The sequence below is a fragment of the Pristiophorus japonicus genome, chromosome 3, assembly GCF_044704955.1.
Source record: "Pristiophorus japonicus isolate sPriJap1 chromosome 3, sPriJap1.hap1, whole genome shotgun sequence".
NCBI classification, from domain to species: Eukaryota; Metazoa; Chordata; class Chondrichthyes; family Pristiophoridae; genus Pristiophorus; species Pristiophorus japonicus.
This window is the reverse complement of record NC_091979.1, coordinates 22,851,543-22,873,763: the sequence shown is the minus strand read 5'-3', so window position 1 is coordinate 22,873,763 and position 22,221 is coordinate 22,851,543. Positions and strand designations below refer to the sequence as shown.

The following is a 22,221-nucleotide window of genomic DNA, read 5'->3' as shown; positions in this document are numbered from 1 at the left end:
CCCCGCTCTCCCTCCCTCCCCTCTCTCCCTCCCTCTCTCTCCCCTCTCCCTCCCTCTCTCTCTCTCCCTCCCTCTCTCGCTCAGCGGCACGAACAACTGCAGAATTCTCCCTGCTTAAGCACTTTCACACAGGTAGGAAGATGGTTTATTTAATCTTTTCTTGGCTTATAAATGTTTATTCAGGTTGGATTTATTTGTATAATATTTGTAGAAGTATAAATAAGGATTTATTGTCGAATTTAATGAGTTCCCTTCCCCCCCACCTCGTTCTGGACGCCTAATTTGTAACCTGCGCCTGATTTTTTAATGTGTAGAACAGGTTTTTTCAGTTCTACAAAAATCTTCACTGGCGCCATTCTACTTTAGTTTGGAGTACATTTTCACTGTGGAAACTTTCAAATCAGGCGTCAGTGGCCGGACACGCCCCCTTTTGAAGAAAAAATTCTGTTCTAAACTAGAACTGTTCGACCTGACTCGAACTGCAGAAAAAAAAATGTGGAGAATTGCGATTTCTAAAATAGCTCCTAAAAATCAGGCGCGAATCATGTGGAAACTTGGGCCCAAAGTGTCAGAACCTACAGGGCTACGGACCTAGAGCTGGAAAGTGGGATTCGGCTGGATAGCTCTTGGTCGGGCGACGCAGACACCATGGGCCAAAATGGCCTCCTTCCGTGCTGTAAGTTAATTCAGAGACCATGGTCCAGAACTTAAAGAAGGGTAACTTTGAAGGTATGAGGCATGAATTGGCTAAGATAGATTGGCTAATGATACTTAAGGGGTTGACTGTGGATGGGCAATGGCAGACATTTAGAGACCGCATGGATGAATTACAACAATTGTACATTCCTGTCTGGCGTAAAAATAAAAAAGGGAAGGTGGCTCAACCGTGGCTATCTAGGGAAATCAGCGATAGTATTAAAGCCAAGGAAATGGCATACAAATTGGCCAGAAATAGCAGCGAACCTGGGGATTGGGAGAAATTTAGAACTCAGCAGAGGAGTACAAAGGGTTTGATTAGGGCAGGGAAAATGGAGTACGAGAAGAAGCTTGCAGGGAACATTAAGGCAGATTGCAAAGGTTTCTATAGGTATGTAAAGAGAAAAAGGTTAGTAAAGACAAACGTAGGTCCCCTGCAGTCAGAATCAGGGGAAGTCATAACGGGGAACAAAGAAATGGCAGACCAATTGAACAAGTACTTTGGTTCAGTATTCACTAAGGAGGACACAAACAACCTTCCGGATATAAAAGTGGTCAGAGGGTCTATTAAGGAGGAGGAACTGAGGGAAATCTTTATTAGTCGGGAAATTGTGTTGGGGAAATTGATGGGATTGAAGGCCGATAAATCCCCGGGGCCTGATGGACTGCATCCCAGAGTACTTAAGGAGGTGGCCTTGGAAATAGCGGATGCATTGACAGTCATTTTCCAACATTCCATTGACTCTGGATCAGTTCCTATGGAGTGGAGGGTAGCCAATGTAACCCCACTTTTTAAAAAAGGAGGGAGAGAGAAAGCAGTGAATTATAGACCGGTCAGCCTGACCTCAGTAGTGGGTAAAATGATGGAATCAATTATTAAGGCTGTCATAGCAGCGCATTTGGAAAATGGTGACATGATAGGTCCAAGTCAGCATGGATTTGTGAAAGGGAGATCATGCTTGACAAATCTTCTGGAATTTTTTGAGGATGTTTCCAATAAAGTGGACAAAGGAGTACCAGTTGATGTGGTATATTTGGTCTTTCATAAGGCTTTCGAGAAGGTCCCACACAGGAGATTAATGTGCAAAGTTAAAGCACATGGGATTGGGGGTAGTGTGCTGACGTGGATTGAGAACTGGTTGTCAGACAGGAAGCAATGAGTAGGAGTAAATGGGTACTTTTCGGAATGGCAGGCAGTGACTAGTGGGGTACCGCAGGGTTCTGTGCTGGGGCCCCAGCTGTTTACATTGTACATTAATGATTTAGACGAGGGGATTAAATGTAGTATCTCCAAATTTGCGGATGACACTAAGTTGGGTGGCAGTGTGAGCTGCGAGGAGGATGCTATGAGGCTACAGAGTGACTTGGATAGGTTAGGTGAGTGGGCAAATGCGTGGCAGATGAAGTATAATGTGGATAAATGTGAGGTTATCCACTTTGGTGGTAAAAACAGAGAGACAGACTATTATCTGAATGGTGACAGATTAGGAAAAGGGAAGGTGCAACGAGACCTGGGTGTCATGGTACATCAGTCATTGAAGGTTGGCATGCAGGTACAGCAGGCGGTTAAGAAAGCAAATGGCATGTTGGCCTTCATAGCGAGGGGATTTGAGTACAGGGGCAGGGAGGTGTTGCTACAGTTGTACAGGGCCTTGGTGAGGCCACACCTGGAGTATTGTGTACAGTTTTGGTCTCCTAACTTGAGGAAGGACATTCTTGCTATTGAGGGAGTGCAGCGAAGATTCACCAGACTGATTCCCGGGATGGTGGGACTGACCTATCAAGAAAGACTGGATCAACTGGGCTTGTATTCACTGGAGTTCAGAAGAGTGAGAGGGGACCTCATAGAAACGTTTAAAATTCTGACGGGTTTGGACAGGTTGGATGCAGGAAGAATGTTCCCAATGTTGGGGAAGTCCAGAACCAGGGGTCACAGTCTAAGGATAAGGGGTAAGCCATTTAGGACCGAGATAAGGAGAAACTTCTTCACCCAGAGAGTGGTGAACCTGTGGAATTCTCTACCACAGAAAGTAGTTGAGGCCAATTCACTAAATATATTCAAAAGGGAGTTAGATGAAGTCCTTACTACTCGGGGGATCAAGGGGTATGGCGTGAAAGCAGGAAGTGGGTACTGAAGTTTCATGTTCAGCCATGAACTCATTGAATGGCGGTGCAGGCTAGAAGGGCTGAATGGCCTGCTCCTGCACCTATTTTCTATGTTTCCATGTTTCTATTATTCTTTGAATAAGGGTTCGGCCATTTAGGACTCAGATGAGGAGAAATTTCTTCACTCAGAGGGTGGCGAATCTTTGGAATTCTGTACCCCAGAGGGCTGAGGAGGCTCAGTTGTTGGGTAGATTCAAGATAGAGATAGATTTTTGCAAATTAAGGGAAGCAAGGTATATAGAGATAGTGCAGGAAAGTGGAGTTGAGGTCGAAGATCAGCTTATTGAATGGTGGAGCGGACTCGAGGGGCTGAATGGCCTACTCCTGGTCCTATTTCTTATGCTCTTATTTAAACACCATTTGCCCTCAACAAATCGGTGCTGACTTGCCTTTATTAGTTCATACTTGTCCAATGGCTGTTAATTTTCTCCCGGACTATTATTTCTAAATGTTTCCCCACCAGCACGTTAAACTGACCGGCCTGTAATTGCCAGGTTTATCCTTCGCCCCTTTTTTTGAACAAAGGTGTAACATTTGCCTGTCCTGGCACCATCCCTGTATCTAAGCAGGATTGAAAGATTGTGGCCAACACCTCCGCTTACTTCTATCATTGCTTCCCTCACCAACCTAGATTGCATCCCATCCTTGCTGAGTGACCTATCCACTTAAAGTACAGCCAGCCTTTCTAGTAAACCCCCCCTATCTACTTTTATCTCATCCAGTATCCCAAAAAGCTCCTCCTTTACCATAGCTTTGGAAAAGTCCTCTTCCTTGGTGAACACTGATGCAAAGTACTCATTTAGTTCCTCAGCCATGCCTTCCGCCTTTCAATCTCCATTTTGGTCTCCTCTGCACCCTTTTACTGTTAATATGCCTATAGAAGACCTTTGGAATCTATTTCATGTTAGCCACCAATCTATTCTCATACTGTCTCTCTCTGCCCCTCTCGTTTCCTTTTTTACTTCTCTGTATTTTTTATATTCAGCCTGATTCTCCCTCATTCAAACAGACAACTGTCATAGGCCCCCTTGTTCTGCTTCATCCTACTCTCTCAAACCTTCGAAATCCAGGGAGCTCTGGCTTTGATTTCCCCTCCCTTTCCTCCTTGTGGGAATGTACCTAGCTTGCACTAGAATGATCTCTTTAAAGGTCACCCATTGCTCCATTAACTTTCTGCCTGTCAGTTTTTGACTCTAATTTACGCAGACCAGATCCCTCCTCAATTTACTGAAATTAGTCCTCGTCCAGTTAAGTATTTTTATTCTACTGTGCTCCTTGTTCTTCTCCATAACTAATCTAAACCTTAGGACACTATGATTGTTATATATGCAGACTATAGTTATACTATCTGTGTGGTCACTGTATAGTTGCTTGGTTACCTGCTGTATTGTCAATAAGGTTACACTGTGTATATACATGCTGGCACCATCAGAGGGTGCAACTGGTGGAGACCAGGGTTTCCTGTCCTGCCCTGGTGGCAGGGGCTGTATAAAAGGGGAGCCACCATGCAGTTGCCTCACTCTGGAGTTAGGAATAAAGGACCAAGGTCACTACAGTGAGTACAAAACATTGCCTCGTAGAGTCATTCATAGGTACAGTACAAACACAATAATGATCACCATTCCCGAGATGTTCTGTCACTGTCACCATCTCCACTTGACCTACTTTATTCCCCAGGGCTAGATCCAGCATTGCCTCCTCCTTCATTAGGCAGGAAACATACTATCAAGAAAGTTCTCCTGAACACACTTCAGAAATTCCTTCCCCTCTCTGCCCCTAACATAATCACTGCCACATTCAATATTGGGGTAGTTAAAGTCTTCCATTATCACTACTCTATAGTTTCTGCACCTCTCAGTAACATCCTTGCAAATCTACTCCTCTATCTCCTCTATCTCCATTCAGCCAGGGCTAGGAGCTGCGTGCTTCGGGCCCCTCCCCCACAGTTTCGGGCGGCTGGAGCTACTGCACTTGCGTGCCCACTGTAGCGCGTATGTGCAGAGGTCCCGGCACTGTTTTCAGCGCAGGGACTTGGCTCCGCCCCCTACAGCTCCTGCTGCGCTGCGCCGAGGGCCAGAGGACCTGCAGGGAGCCAGAGAATACGGAGGTTTTTTTTAGGCACACTTTGTGGCACGAAAAACAGGCGTCCAGGTCGGGACTGCGCCGTTCTAGGCGCGGCTCGAAACTTGGGCCCATAGAATGGTTACAGCACAGAAGGAGCCACCCGGCCCATCGAGCCCATGCAGGCCCTCTGCAAGAGTACCCCAGCCAGTCCCACTCCTTCCCCGATTTGATAGAGGTGTTCGGGATCATGGGGGCTTGAGACAGAGTGGATGGAGAGAGGCTGTTCCCATTGGCAGAGGGACAGAGAACCAGAGGGTGTGGATTTGGGGTGGTCGGCGGGGGAGCCGGGGCGACATGAGGGAAGACGTCTTTGCGCGGTGAGTGGTTGGGATCTGGAATGCACTGCCTGAGGGGGTGGTGGAGGCAGATTCGGTTGTGGCTCTCGGGGGAGTTGGATGAGTACCTGGAGGAAAAGGGTAGCGGTGCTGCGGGGATGGAGCGGGGCAGTGGGACTGGCTGGGGGCTATCCAGGAATATTATTCTCCCCTTTTTTGAGCCTGGTCTCCGTTATCGCCCCTGCATCATATTCCCACATGGCGATTTGTACCTGCAGCTCACTAACCTTATTAACCACACCGTGCATTTACACGTGCACTCCAAACCTAACTTAGGCCTCTTCATATTTTCTATAGAAATTTACAGCGTGGAAGGAGGCCATTTCGACCATCGTGTCCGCGCCGGCCGACAAAGAGCCGCACGGCCCCTGGTCAGCAGCCCTAAAGGTTGCAGATAAACCTATGAACAATGATGGAAAGGCAAAGAGCACCCAGCCCAACCAGTCCGCCCCACACAACCCCTTATACTAAAAACATCTACACTCTTGTTATGTCTGCTAACCTCACCAGTGAGTAAGACTTGCCACCAGGGGGCACACCTGTGGGAGACCTAAGGGCACCCTGGGCAAGCAGGTATAAAAGGCAATCCACCATGCTGCTTCCTCACTTTGGAGTTACATAAAAGAGACCAAGGTCACAATGGTTTGAGCTTACAACACAGTCTTGTCGAGTTATTCCGAACTTAACACACTCCACCCATCTAATTCTGTATTATTTCTGTCTGTCTCTCTCCCAGCCCTCTGTGCCTCTTGTTTCTACTTTTTAATACTGCACCTTGCTGCCCAACCCCCACCAAATTAATTTAATTCTGTTACTTCAAAGAATTCAATAAGGTTGGTCAAGTATGACCTTCCCTGTTGAAATCCGTGCCAACTACTCGATTATATTTTTGGTTGCTCGATGTCTTTCTTTTTCATCTTTGAGTAAGGATTCCATTAACTTTCCTACCACTGGCGTTAAGCTAATTGGTCTATAGTTCCCGGGACTTGTTCTACTCGTTTTTTAAATATAGCAATCACATTAGCTGCCCGGCAGTCCTCTGGCACTACTCTCATTTCTATTGAAAATATATATATATATATTAGATATATATAAAAACGTGTAATCGTGCCTCTGCTATCTTTTCCCTCACTTCTTTTAATATGCATGGATTCAATCCATCCAGACCAGGCGCTTTATGTGAGGTCATGCACAGAAAAAAATCAAAGAGCAAGTTATTATTTAAATGGAGAAAGATTGCAAAGTGCCGCAGTACAGAGGGACCTGGGGGCTACTTGTGCATGAAACACAGAAGGATAGTATGCAGGTACAGCAAGTGATCAGGAAGGCCAATGGTATCTTGGCCTTTATTGCAAAGGGGATGGGGTATAAAAGCAGGAAAGTCTTGCTACAGCTGTACAGGATATTGGTGAGGCCACACCTAGATTTCTGCGTGCAGTTTTGGTTTCCATATTTACGAAAGGATATACTTCCTTTGGAGGCAGTTCAGAGAAGGTTCACAAGGTTGATTCAGGGGATGAGGGGGTTTTATGAGGAAAGGTTGATTAGGTTGGGCCTCTACTCATTGGAATTCAGAAGAATGAGAGGTGATCTTATCGAAAGGTACAAGATTATGAGGGGGCTTGACAAGGTGGATGCAGAGGGAATGTTTCCACTGATAGGGGAGACTAGAACTCGACGGCATGATCTTAGAATACGGGGCCACCCATTTAAAACAGAAATGAGAAGAAATTTCTTCTGAGGGTTGTAAATCTGTGGAATTCGCTGCCTCAGAAAGCTGTGGAAGCTGGGACATTGAATAAATTTAAGACAGAAATAGAAAGTTTCTTAAATGATAAGGAGATAAGGGGTTATGGGGAGTGGGCAGGGAAGTGGCGCTGAGTCCATGATCAGATCAGCCATGATCTTATTGAATGGCGGAGCAGGCTCGAGGGGCTATATGGCCTCCTACTGTTCCTATTTCTTATGTTCTTATGTTTATCCTCTAAGTTTGATTTAGTGGGAAAGTGTGAGAATATCCACTTTGGCAGAAAAAATAGAATAGCAAATTATTATTTAAATGGAGAAAAATTACGAAATGCTGTAGTACAGTGGGACCTGGGGGTCATTGTGCATGAAACACAAAAGTTAGTATGCAGGCACAGCAAGTAATCGGGAAAGTAAATGGAATGTTGGCCTTTATTGCAAGGGGGTGGAATATAAAAGCAGAGAAGTCCCGCTACAACTGTACAGGGTATTCGTAAGACCAGACCTGGAGTACTGAGTACAGTTTTGGCCTTCTTATTTAAAGAGGAATTATACTTGCATTGGAGACAGTTCAGAGAAGGTTCACTAGGTTGATTCCTGAGATGAAGGGCTTGACTTATGAAGAAAGGTCGAGTAGGTTGGGCCTACACTCATTGTCCAGAAGAATGAGGTGATCTTATTGAGGGGGCTCGACAAGGTAGGTGTAGAGAGGACGTTTCCACTCACTGGAATCTAAAACTAGGGGATATAGTCTTAGAATAAGGGGCCGCCCATTTAAAACTAAGATGAGGAGGAATTTCTTCCCTCTCAGGGTTATAAATCTGTGGAATTCTCTGCCCCAGAGAGCTGTGGAGGCTGGGTCATTGAATATATTTAAGGCGGAGATAGACAGATTTTTGAGCGATAAGGGAATAAAAGATTATGGGGAGCGGGCAGGGAAGTGGAGCTGAGTCCATGATCAAATCAGCCATGATCTTATTAAATGGCGGAGCAGGCTCGAGGGGCCAAATGGCCTGCTCCTCCTATTTCTTATGTTCTTACTGAGGTGGTTCTTTCTGTTTGAGCCAATAGCGCATTGTGGTCTTGGTGCATTGACCTTATTGCAGGTTCATCGTTTCCTTCCTTTGTGAATGTATTAACTAAAAGTTTAGTTTCAACAATTTTTGACCCCTTGTCAAGTTTTACATAGAATTTACAGCACAGAAGCAGGCCATTTGGCCCAACTGGTCTGTGCTCCATAGGAGCCTCCTCCCAATCATCATCATCATCTCACCCCATCGACAGGGGCTGGAGAATTTTAGCAACTTGGTGCTACGTAGTACCTAGACCTCGTGTTCAGTGCTTTGTGACTTAAAATAGTATGAAATGTTTAACTTCAGGAATCCATTGAAGTCTGGATCTTGAAGTTATGAAATGCTCATTTTGCTTGAGTGGCTGCTCTTGTTGGAGGTAATCCATTTGGATCCTAAAGATGCTTGTGAGCAGTGAATGTGATGATACCGCTCTCACTGCCGAGGATCAAGAAGGAAATGTGGAATATGTGCGGCAGGGCGAACAGCAGACTTTTCCAGATGGAATTAGCCAGTCTCTTTGTTTTTCAGATCTAGTGTTTATAAAAAAAACAGAATAAAAACTATTTCTTCAGCTTCTGCAATGTTGCTTGATTTATTATTTCTCCTTGTGGTATTATACAGGGAATGTTGAAGTGGTTTGTTTTATTCGCTGTTAATCCTTTCAGTCTCAGTGGAGTTTTGATAGATTAACCAGTGTTGATTTGCTCTTGTGGAAGAAACAGACGGTGCGTGAATTACACCAGAGCACATTTAGCGGCTCCTTGTGACAGGATTTGTTTCTCTAAATCAAATTAGAAATTGTATAGTGTGCGACCTTTTCCAGGAAGTTGGTTGCATTCCATCAGCAGCAGTCATCTTTAGAACATGGGTCATTTGTGATATTTTCATTAGCCTTTTATGCTAAATTCTGATGGAACTATTGACCCATTCAGCTTTACTTTTTCTTCCACAATCATTAAACTGTCGTCAAGGTTACAGCGTGCATTGTGATGCACGTAGACTATTGTAATCCAGTTCAATCCCGATTTTGACATTTACATTTTTGCATAGATTTTGAGAACAGCTCAAGTAGTAAATAGAAACACAAAGAGCTTACAGCGCCTTTCACGACCACCGTATGTCCCAAAGCGCCTTACAGTCAATGAAATACCTTTGGAGTGCAGTCACAGTTGTAATGTAAGAAACGCGGCAGCCAATTTGCGCACAGCAAGCTCCCACAAACAGCAATGTGATAATGATCAGATCAAGTTGTGTTGATTGAAGGATAAATAATTGGCCAGGACACTGGGGGATAACCACACTGCTCTTCTTTGAAATAGTACTGTGGAATCTCTTACGCCCAACTGAGAGAGCAGACCGGGCCTCGGTTTAACAGCTCATCCGAAAGATGGCACCTCCGACAGTGCAGCACTCCCTCAGCACTGTACTAGAGTGTCGGCCTAGATTTTTGTGTTAAGGTCCCTGGAGTGGGACTGATGAGAAATAGGAGAACGTAAGAAATCGAAGCAGGAGTAGGCCATTTGACCCCTCGAGCCTGCTCCGCCATTCAATAAGATCATGGCTGATCTGATCATGGACTCAGCTCCACTTCCCTGCCCGCTCCCCAGAACCCTTTATTCCCTTATCGCTCAAAAATCTGTCTATCTTTACCTTAAATATATTGAATGACCCAGCCTCCACAGCTCTCTGGGCAGAGAATTCCACTGATTTACAAACATCTGAGAGAAGAAATTCCTCCTCATCTCAGTTTTAAATGGGCGGCCCCTTATTCTGAGACTATGCCCCCAAGTTTGAGTTTCCCCTATGAGTGGAAATATCCTCTCTGCATCCACCTTGTCGAGCCCCCTCATTATTTTATAGATTTCAATAAGATCACACCTCATTCTTCTGAACTCCAATGAGTATAGACCCAACCTACTCGACCTATCTTCATAAGTCAACCCCCTCATTTCCGGAATCAACCGAGTGAACCTTCTCTGAACAGCCTCCAATGCAAGTATATCCTTCCTTAAATACGGAGACCAAAACTGTACTCCGTACTCCAGGTGTGGCCTCACCAATACCCTGTACAGTTGTAGCAGGACTTCTCTGCTTTTATACTCTATCCCCCTTGCTATAAAGGCCAACATTCCATTTGCCTCCTGATTACTTGCTGTAGCAACACGCTAACTTTTTGTGTTTCATGCTCAAGAACCTTCTGACTCACATGCTACCCACTGAGCCGTTTCTTGAATGTGCTCTGGACAGTTTTCTTTAACAGTACGTTTGGAAACAGACACGGGAACAGGCCATTCTGGATTTAGTGATTGAGTGATCGATCAGAATTATTTAGCAATCTGACGGTAAGGGAGCCTCTTTAAAATAGAGACCATAATATAATTGAGTTTGATAGGTTTGAGAAGGCTTTAAATTGTTGTACGGCAAACATCGAAGGATGAGAAATAAATTGATCAGTTAGTTGTTTAAAAAGTATGGGAGGCAACTACTTGCCATTAATTATACAGGTTGGAAATAACTTGTTTTTATATAGCATCTGATATCTCAAACTTCCAAAAATGCTTTGTATATGAAGATATATTTGACGTGCAGTCACTGCTGTTATGTTTATAAATGCAGCAACTGTTTTGTGAATAGTAAGATCCTGTGAACAGCAATGAGCTTGAAGACCAGTTAACCTGTTGTTGGTGGTAGTTGAAGAAGTGACGAGTGGATGATCCATCTCGGCCTTGGTCCCCTTGGGTTCCAGTACAACTACAACACTGGCACCTACCCGATAATGTGGAAAACTGGCCAGGTAGGTCCTGTCCACCAAAAACAGGACAAATCCGAACCGGACAGTTATCACCCCAACAGTCTACTCTCAATCATCAGCAAAGTGATGGAAGGTGCCGTTGACAGTGCTATCAAGCGGCACTTAGCAATAACCTGTTCACCGATGTCCAGTTTGGGTTCCGCCAGGATCACTCGGCACCAGACCTCATTACAGCTTTGGTCCAAACATGGACAAAAGAGTTGAATTCCAGAGGTGTGAGGTGAGAGTGACTGCCCTCGACATCAAGGCAGAATTTGACCGAGTGTGGCATCAAGGAGCCCGAGTAAAACTGACATCAGTGAGAATCAGAGGGAATACTCTCCACTGGCTGGTCATTCCAAGCACAAAGGAAGATGGTTGTGGTTGTTGCAGGCCAATCATCTTAGCTGCAGAAGTTCCTCAGGGCAGTGTCCTAGGCCCAACCATCTTCAACTGCTTCATCAATGACCTTCCCTCCATCATAAGGTCAGAAGTGGGTTGTTCGCTGATGATTGTACAGTGTTCAGTTCCATTCGCAACTCCTCAAATAATGAAGCAGCCCATGGCCGCATGCTGGCTTGGGCTGATAGGTGGCATGTAATATTCACGCAGCACAAGTGCCAGTCAATGACTATTTCCAAGAAGAGAGAGTCTAACCACCCTCACTTGATATTCAACGGCATTATCATCACCAACATCCTGGAGGTCACCATTAACCAGAATCTCAACTGGACGAGCCACTGTGGCTACAAGAGCAGGTCAGAGGCTGGGTATTCTGTGGTGAGTGTCTCCCCTCCCGACTCCCCAAAGCCTTTCCACCATCTACAAGACACAAGTCCAGAATGTGATGGAATACTCTCCACTTGCCTGGATGAGTACAGTACCAACAACACTCCAGAAGCTCGACAGCATCCAGGACAAAGCAGCCCACTTGATTGGCACCCCATCCACCACCTTCTACACTCACACACTCACTCCCTCCATCGCCTGCGCACCATGGCTGCAGTGTACCATCTACAAGGTGCACTGCCGCAACTCGCCAAGGCTGCTTGGACAACAGCTTCCAAACCTGTGACCTCTACCACCTAGTAGAACAAAGTAAGCAGGTGCATGGGAACACCACCACCTCTAAGTTCCCCTCCAAGTGACACACCATCCTGACTTAGAAACATAGAAAATAGGTGCAGGAGTAGGCCATTCGGCCCGTCGAGCCTGCACCGCCATTCAATGAGTTCATGGCTGAACATGCAACTTCAATACCCCATTCCTGCTTTCTTGCCATACCCCTTGATCCCCGTAGCAGTAAAGACTACATCTAACTCCTTTTTGAATATATTTAATGAATTGGCCTCAACAACTTTCTGTGGTAGAGAATTCCACAGGTTCACCACTCTCTGGGTGAAGATGTTTCTCCTCATCTCGGTCCTAAATGGCTTACCCCTGGTTCTGGACTTCCCCAACATTGGGAACATTCTTCCTGCATCTAACCTGTCTAAACCCGTCAGAATTTTAAACGTTTCTATGAGATCCCCTCTCATTCTTTTGAACTCCAGTGAATGCAAGCCCAGTTGATCCAGTCTTTCTTGATATGTCAGTCCTGCCATCCCGGGAATCAGTCTTGTGAACCTTCGCTGCACTCCCTCAATAGCAAGAATGTCCTTCCTCAAGTTAGGAGACCAAAACTGTACACAATGCTCCAGGTGTGGCCTCACCAAGGCCCTGTACAACTGTAGCAACACCTCCCTGCCCCTGTACTCAAATCCCCTCACTATGAAGGCCAACATGCCATTTGCTTTCTTAACCGCCTGCTGTACCTGCATGCCAACCTTCAATGACTGATGTACCATGACACCCAAGTCTCGTTGCACCTCCCCTTTTCCTAATCTGTCACCATTCAGATAATAGTCTGTCTCTCTGTTTTTACCACCAAAGTGGATAACCTCACATTTATCCACATTATACGTCATCTGCCATGCATTTTCCCACTCACCTAACCTATCCAAGTCACTCTGCAGCCTCATAGCATCCTCCTCGCAGCTCACACTGCCACCACCCAACTTAGTGTCATCTGCAAATTTGGAGGTACTACATTTAATCCCCTCGTCTAAATCATTAACGTACAATGTAAACAGCTGGGGCCCCAGCACAGAACCTTGCAGTATCCCACTCGTCACTGCCTGCCATTCTGAAAAGTACCCATTTACTCCTACTCTTTGCTTCCTGTCTGCCAACCAGTTCTCAATCCACGTCAGCACACTACGTGCTTTAACTTTACACATTAATCTCTTGTGTGGGACCTTGTCGAAAGCCTTCTGAAAGTCCAAGACTTGGAAATATATCGCCGTTTCTTTCTCATCGCTGGGTCAAAATCCTGGCACTGCCTCCCTAACAGTACCTTCACCACACGGACTGCAGCGGTTCAAGAAGGCGCTTCAACACCACCTTCTCAAGGGCAATTAGGGAGAGGCAATAAACGCAGGCGTATATCCCAGGGACGAATAAAAAAAAAAGCTTTGTTGACCCGGATATTAGGACAATTTGCTGCCCTTTTGCAGATATAGCCATGCAATCTTTCAGGTCCACCTGAACCATTGGAGGCAGAAGGAGCCTTGGTTTATTATCTAATTCAACGGTGACACCTTGGACATTGCAGCACTCCCTCAGTACTGCACTGGACTGTCAGCATTATGTGCTGAGATTGTGCAGCCTGTCTTGAACCCGCAACCTTCAGACTCTGAGGCGAGAGTGCTAGCAAGTGAGTCAAGCAGATAGTGCTGGTAAGTACGAAGCCTAGCTACTCATCAATGCATGGATTGCCTATTAACTGCAGGTGATCTGAGGGTAATTGTAGAGCGGCCTTGTCCTTGGCGGTAGTAATGAATTAGAGCACATAGTTCTGTACCATAAGGCACTCTAATCTTGAATACAATTAATGTTAGTTGAGGAAGAGGTTGATTTGTGTGGTACATTAGTAGTAAAAGAATTCGTAGTGAAGGCTAATGAAAACACAATGACCCATGAGTACAGCTATATTTAATGAGGCATAACTAGCCTTCAGCAAAGGACTATGACCTGAATAATGCAGAAGATAAGACTATTTCTCAATGTATCTTTGGTGCCATTTGCTCATTGCCTGTTATTCTACGTGAACGGGCTAAGAAGTTTGGTTAAAGAAGCTCCACTAAGCCAAGCAGTATTAACCGACAAGCTTAAATAATTCCTGTCTGTACCAGTCATTAAATATCATGTTACTTCATCAACGTCTTTCCCGTATCTGACTGAATGAAAGGGAAAGTCGGGCTGGAATTTTCTCTGTGTTTAACAGATGCCGCGAATTTTGTCACCTTCATTTTGGCGAATTTTGTCACCTTCATTTTGGCAAATGGTTTTATTTAAATCATTTTCTTGTGAATTCTGTGCTCTTCAAGGCGAGGGATATTAATGCCGGGGAAATTAATCTTTACTATTTCAAGCACCCATTATCCGAATCGAGCATTCCTGGGTTGCGTATAGCATCGGTTAGGGGGTTAGGTATAGCATCAGTTAGGGGCAGAGTGTTGATGTGCCTCGGGCCCAATGCCAAGAGAGTGTTCCCTCTTCCATTAGTTTAACATTTTTCCCATTCCTCATTAACAGCCGGCCTGTGAGCGCTGCGAATGGGATTGACAATTTGATGCCCATTAATACAGAATTAGGAGCAGTTTGCTGTGGTTCCGCGTTCACTGGGGACTGAACCGAGATTGCCCAAACTCATTTCATACCGGGTGGGCTCAAGCAGCTGTACCTCCTATTTAAAAATAAAACACCCGATGCTAAATATGTTAAATTTGCATGCTAATTAAATTTCACGTCACAAATTCACCATACATCATGCGTCGTACCGTTGTACGTGCTACAATCGAACGGTATGCCAACTTTCTGCAGCATTAACTTTCCGATTATTTAACGCGCGTAAGATTTTATGTGTTATCATCGCAAATAATTTTGAGAAGTGTCCACTTAGGAAATCTATTCAAATCAGTGTGCCTTTGTTGGCGCCTATTTCTGTAACATTCAGACTGCCCTTTAACTCGGTTCTTGTCCACAGACCCCAAGGGTATTTTTTGTAATGTAGCTCACTTTGCTATTTTAACGATGCATAGCACATTTTAAACTACCTCTTTCCGAATGTTAAGTATTCTGCTGTTAATGCGCAGGACGAAATCTGAGCAGTATCACTTAACCGTCTTCTGCTGCAGTTACTGAAGAACATTAACTGATGATTTTTTGATGGGGAGCGTTTAAGATGTGCCACAGGCCGTGATATATCAGAAAAAAACATAATTATGTTTGACACCGTAAAACGTTAGTAGTTCGAGACCATTGTGGAGTCGTGCTTTGTGTTCCAAAAGGGCCGCTTAAGTGTACTTGTGCGCTGAAAGAATATTTCAGTGAGCGAGTGGTCAATCTGTGGAGCAGACAGCCTTGGCAATCGGCGAAAGTAGTTGGCATTGATTCATGCAACTGCAAATTAGATAGGTTTCTTTTGTAAGATTCCAAAATGCGTGGAAACCCCCCCAGTGTTTGGACTCACTGAAAAGGAAATTCGATTTGGGCCTATTAAACAGAAAGTTTAGGATCCTAAAATGCATATGGAAGAAATCTACGAGTCTTAATCAAGTTTGGGATTTTAAAAGGTATGTTTGGGTCTGTGGAGAAAAGCTGCAGAAACAGAGGGGTGGGATCAACCTTTAGCTACAATATCCAAATTCTAAAGGTAATCAGTTTGTCTCGGGGAGTTGTTTAACCATAGTCAGGCTCCCAGAAAACATTAGCATTTAAACTATCGACCACGAAAGAAACATTATCCACCCCACCCACAGGACCCAAATGTTCCAACACCTTTTCGACAGGCATAGAAATATCTGGCTCAGCCCAGACTTCCCGAAGCCAAAGCAGTGCTATTACAATGGCCAAGAGTTCATCAGCTCATAAATAAGAAGTACCGCGATTCCAAAGTCTATGAACGCAGATTAAAACATTTAATCAAGTTTCAGTTAGCTAGCCTGCCAAAACTTAAACAAAGAAGACCACTTAAAATCAATGGGCAGCAAAACTCAAACAAAAGAAACGTTAGATTTGGCGCGAAGATTAAGCAGCCTCTGAGTATAACTGAGGGCCTATCGTACCAAGAGAACTATTCTGACCATCACTTCGAACAATGAAATCAAGATCGAGAGCACACGGCGAGAAAACACAGGAAGAAACATCGTGACATCGGAGAAAAGAACTTCAAAAACCAATCAGTGGACCATCAATACCAACTGACTTGGTAACAGCCATCAACCGGACCACCGCGACCGACAAAACCAACCAGGAAAATCAACCACCAAGAAAACCGGGGTCCACGTAAGTTTTCCACTCTACAATTTGTGCCAAGACTATCCAGCGGGTAAAAATTACCAAAAGAACTTAAAACCCTATTGATAACAAAGAAAATTGGGTACTCACCAGAGATAAATCCAAAATGCGTCTAAATCAGCGGACCCACCCCAACTGGCTTCAATATGCAACAGAGGTCTTCTTCCACGTCCGGGGTATGGCAAGGCAAACAGGCTATAACCAAAGAACCCTGAAACTGCCCTAGCTGTCAAAGGAAGGATCTGGTGAGCATGAATCCCTGGAGCCCTAGAGTTTGACCTAGTTAGAGAGTAAGTGGGAGGTGGGAGGTATTTATGGTTGTGTGGGATTGTGTAATAAAGTATTACCCATTGTTTAGAACCCTTTTGCAAGATTTTACAGTTTTATTGGAGTGTATTTGTGCTGTTTGTTTTCTTGAATAAAACCCAAACCTCCTTTGTACAAAACACTTGCATTTTATCACACCCTGATTAATAAATCCAAGCTCGAGAACCAGGGAGTGGGAGCGACTTGCAACCGCTCTGGTCAGGAAGGCAAGCTGACAGACCTACCATCCCCTACACTTTAAGAAATTAATATTTTGGGTTACAGTATATGACAATATCTATCTCAGAATAAGGGGTCAGCCATTTAGGACTGAGATGAGGAGACATTTCTACACTGGGTGGTGAATTTTTGGAATTCTCTACCCCAGAAGGCTGTGCAGGCCTAGTCATTGAGTATATTCCAGACCGAGATAGATAGATTTTTTTGGATATTAAGGGAATCAAGGGATATGGGGAAAGTGGGATTGAGATAGAAGATCAGCCATGATTTCATTGAATAGCAGAACAGGCTCGAGGGGCTGAATGGCCTACTCCTGCTCCTAATATATTCTTAGGACCTGACGTGATAAGTGCAGCATACTTTGGTGGTGGGGGGGAGCGGGAGGAACCCGGTGACTTTGGACCTGTGGTTCCCAAATTTCTCCACCATTGGGGTTTTCCTCGCCTCGTGTCTGGGTCTGCTAATCGATAGATTGATTGCTATAATTATTCAACAACTCAATTACCCTTGTATCATTCGCCTCATCATCATCATAGGCAGTCCCTCGGAATTGAGGAAGACTTGCCTCCACTTTTAAGATGAGTCCTCAGGTGGCTAAATAGTCCAATACAAGAGCTACAGTCCCTGTCACAGGTGGGACAGACAGTGGTTGAAGGAAAGGGTGGGTGGGGAGTCTGCTTTGCCGCACGCTCCTTCCGCTGCCTGCGCTTGTTTTCTGCATGCTCTCGGCGATGAGGCTCGAGGTGCTCAGCGCCCTCCTGGATGCACTTCCTCCACTTAGAGCAGTCTTTGGCCAGGGACTCCCAGGTGTCGGTGGGGTTGTTGCACTTTATCACGGAGGATTTGAGGGTGTCCTTGTAACGTTTTCTCTGTTCACCTTTGGCTCGCTTGCCGTGAAGGAGTTCCGAGTAGAGCGCTTGCTTTGGGAGCCTTGTGTCTGGCATGCGGATGATGTTGCCCGCCCATTCGACTCCCAGGCTGGTCGAAAGCGAACCACATGGACCTTTGTCTTTCCTTGTCTAGCAATTCCTATTTCATAGAGGTACAAATGTGCAGATTTTATACCCAAATACAGTGCATGATCTACTCAGAAAATTACGGTTGGGCTGCTTTGCTGCACACAGCTCAGTCACCTTAAACATGTGTCTTTCCTAGTTCCTCAGTTTGAAACACACTGTGGGTACGTCCAGGCCACGCTGCAGGAGTTCTTAGTCTGGCTTCATGGCGAATCCGACGTCTGCCCCGGACCATTCGCCTCTTTCCCTCGCTCTCGGTATTGGGCCTATGCAGACTACAAGTACATCGCCATGATGTTTGAAGAAAAAGTCGAACTCTTTCAGGTAACCAGATGGTTCAAAATGTGTTCAGGCCGAGCTTGCCGTGGTGGGATTTTCAAAAACTCCGTGCGACACCATAAACCCAGAACGAAACGTTTTATTAATCTGAAGTGAATGCTCATTGCTGTTTTAACGAGTTATCCGTCTTTCGGATGAGACGTTAAACCGAGGCCCCTTCCGCTCCCTCAGCTGGACGTAAAAGATTCCATGGCACTATTTCGAAGAAGAGCAGGGGAGTTATCCCCGGTGTGTAGGCCAATTTTTATCCCTCAAACGACATCACTGAAACACATGATGTGGTCATGATCTCGTTTGCTGTTTGTGGGAGCTTGCTGTGCGACGGTTGGTTGCGCGTTTCCGACATTACAACAGTGACTACACTTCAAAAAACTTAATTGGCCTGAGGTCATGAAAGGCGCTATATAAATGCAAGTCTTTAAAAATAAAAAGTTCTGGTAAAATATTGGTTGAGATTCCTGTGGATTTAAAAAAAAAGGAACATTTTTGTCTGTGATGGATTAGGTTACTGATTTCCGTCCTGCTGGTCACGGTACACACAGGGTTAAAAGTAGGTGAGTTTACAGAAAATGGTTCTGTCTGACTATATATACCTGAGGCGGGCCAGAAACCAAGTACACGGAAGGTTTTGATCTGCGAGTGTTTGCTGCGTGTTGGATCGATCGTACAGTGTTTTTGAACAGATTAATCTGTTTCCTCAGGAAGTAGCTAAGCCACTCAATTCCTGTGGCTCTGTGCAACGTGCGTGTAGATATATGTGATTGGCAGCCGTCATTGAGTTTGAGTGACACAGTTTTAAAATAAATCCTGTGTTGCGATAAATCTTCAAAGGATTTTGGAGGTATATCTGGGCTGACTTCCTCACGGCCACCAGAGCTGGGTGCAGGCGAGAGATGACTTTGTGGTCGGACAGCAGCCACCTGCTGTGTAAGATTAATCAGAAACCGGGCTCTGAAGGTTCAAATCGAGTGTTAGCATAGAACCATAGAAAATAGGTGCAGGCGTAGGCCATTCGACCCTTCGAGCCTGCACCGCCATTCAATAAGATCATGACTGATCATTCCCTCAGTACCTCTTTCCTGCTTTCTCTCCATACTCCTTGATCCCCTTAGCCGTATGTGCCATATCTAACTCCCTCTTGAATATATCCAATGAACTGACATCAACAACTCTCTGTGGCAGGGAATTCCATGGGTTAACAATCTGAGTAAAGAAGTTTCTCCTCATCTCAGTCCTAAATGGCCTACCCCTTATCCAAAGACTATGTCCTCTGGTTCTGGACTTCCCCAACATCGGGAATATTCTTCCCGCATCTAACCTGTCCAGTCCCGTCAGAATCTTATACGTTTCCAAGAGATCCCCTCTCATCTTTCTAAACTCCAGTGAATAAAGGCCCAGTTGATCCAGTCTCTCCTCATATGACAGTCCGGCCATCCCGGGAATCAGTCTGGTGAACCTTCGCTGCACTCCCTCAATAGCAAGAACGTCCTTCCTCAGATTAGGAGACCAAAACTGAACACAATATTCCAGGTGAGGCCTCACCAAGGCTCTGTACAACTGCAGTAAGACCTCCCTGCTCCTATACTCAAATCCCCTAGCTATGAAGGCCAACATACCATTTGCCTTCTTCACTGACTGCTGTACCTGTATGCCAACTTTCAGTGACTGATGAACCATGACACCCAGGTCTCGTTGCACCTCCCCTTTTCCTAATCTGCCATTCAGATAATATTCTGCCTTTGTGTTTTTGCCCCCAAAATGGATAACCTCACATTTATCCACATTATACTGCATCTGCCATGCATTTGCCCACTCACCTAACCTGTCCAAGTCATCCTGCAGCCTCTTAGCGTCCTCCTCACAACTCACACCGCTACCCAGTTTAGCGTCATCTGCAAACTTGGAGATATTACACTCAATTCTTTCATCTAAATCATTGATGTATATTGTAAATAGCTGGGGTCCCAGCACTGAGCCCTGCGGCACTCCACTAGTCACTGCCTGTCATTCTGAAAAAGACCCGTTTATCCCGACTCTCTGCTTCCTGTCTGCCAACCAGTTCTCTATCCATGTCAGTACATTACCCCCAATACCATGCGCTTTTATTTTGCACACCAATCTCTTGTGCGGGACCTTGTCAAAAGCCTTTTGAAAGTCCAAATACACCACATCCACTGGTTCTCCCTTGTCCACTCTGCTAGTTACATCCTCAAAAAATTCCAGAAGATTTGTCAAGCATGATTTCCCTTTCATAAATCCATGCTGACTTGGTCTGATCCAGTCACTGCTTTCCAAATGCGCTGCTATTTCATCCTTAATGATTGATTCCAACATTTTCCCCACTACTGATGTCAGGCTAACTGGTCTACAATTACCCGTTTTCTCTCTCCCTTTTTTAAAAAGTGGTGTTACATTAGCTATCCTCCAGTCCATAGGAACTGATCCAGAGTTGATAGACTGTTGGAAAATGATCACCAATGCATCCACTATTTCTAGGGCTACTTCCTTAAGTACTCTGGGATGCATACTATCAGGCCCCAGGGATCTATCGGCCTTCAATCCCATCAATTTCCCTAAAACAATTTCCCACCTAATAAGGATATCCTTCAGTTCCTCCTTCTCACTCGACCCATTGTCCCCTCTTCCATTCGGACCGAAGTATTTGTTCAATTGGTCTGCCATTTCTTTGTTCCCCATTATAAATTCACCTGAATCCGACTGCAAGGGACTTACGTTTGTCTTCACTAATCTTTTTCTCTTCACATATTTATAGAAGCTTTTGCAGTCAGTTTTTATGTTCTCTGCAAGCTTCCTCTCGTACTCTATTTCCCCCCTCTTAATTAAACCCTTAGTCCTCCTCTGTTGAATTGTAAATTTCTCCCAGTCCTCAGGTTTGTTGCTTTTTCTAGCCAATTTATATGCCTCTTCCTTGGCTTTAACACTATACTTAATTTCTCTTGTTAGCCATGGTTGAGCCACCTTCCCCGTTTTATTTTTACTCCAGCAAGGGATGTAAAATTGCTGAAGTTCATCCATGTGATCTTTAAATGTTTGCCATTGCTTATCCACCGTCAACCCTTTAAATATCCTTTGCCAGTCTATTCTAGCCAATTCACGCCTCATACCATCGAAGTTACCTTTCCTTAAGTTCAGGACCCTAGTTTCTGAATTAACTGTGTCACTCTCCATTTTAATAAAGAATTCTACGATATTATGGTCACTTCCCCAAGGAGCCTCGCACAACAAGATTGCTAATTAATCCCTTCTCATTACACATCACCCAGTCTAGGATGGCCAGCTCTCTAGTTGGTTCCTCGACATATTGGTCTCGAAAACCATTCCTAATACACTCTAGGAAATCCTCCTCCACCGCATTCCTACCAGTTTGGATAGCCCAATCAATATGTAGATTAAAGTCACCCATGATAACTGCTGTACCTTTATTGCACGCATCCCTTATTTCTTGTTTGATGCTGTCCCCAACCTCACTATTACTGTTTGGTGGTCTGTACACAACTCCCACTAACGTTTTCTGCCCTTTGGCATTCCGCAGCTCCACGCATACCGATTCCACATCATCCAGGCTTAATGGTCCCGCCTTACTATTGCATTAATTTCCTCTTTAACCGGCAATGCCACCCCGCCGCCTCTTCCTCTCGGCCTATCCTTCCTAAATGTTGAATACCCCTGGATGTTGAGTTCCCAGCCTTGGTAATTTTGGAGCCATGTCTCCGTGATGCCTGTTACATCATATGCGTTAACTGCTGTCTGCGCAGTTAATTCGTCCACCTTATTCCGAATACTCCTCGCATTGAGGCACAGAGCCTTCAGGCTTGTCTTTTTAACACACTTTGCCCCTTTAGAATTTTTCTATAATGTGGCCCTTTTTGTTTTTTTGCCTTAGGTTTCTCTGCCCTCCACTTTTACTATTCTCCTTTCTATCTTTTACTTCTGCATCCATTTTATTTCCCTCTGTCTCTCTGCATATG

General features: G+C 44.9%; 1 protein-coding gene across 4 annotated transcripts in view; it reads left to right on the top strand.

Annotated features, from left to right (window-relative positions):
* Positions 1–22,221, top strand: part of hspbap1 (hspb associated protein 1) — a 234,476-nt gene that overhangs the window by 144,949 nt on the left and 67,306 nt on the right. For all 4 annotated transcript variants that reach the window (XM_070875247.1, XM_070875249.1, XM_070875246.1 and 1 more), the window contains one exon: positions 18,033–18,217. In XM_070875247.1, the coding sequence (XP_070731348.1) occupies positions 18,033–18,217 (185 nt within the window). The remainder of the gene's footprint in view (positions 1–18,032; positions 18,218–22,221) is intronic.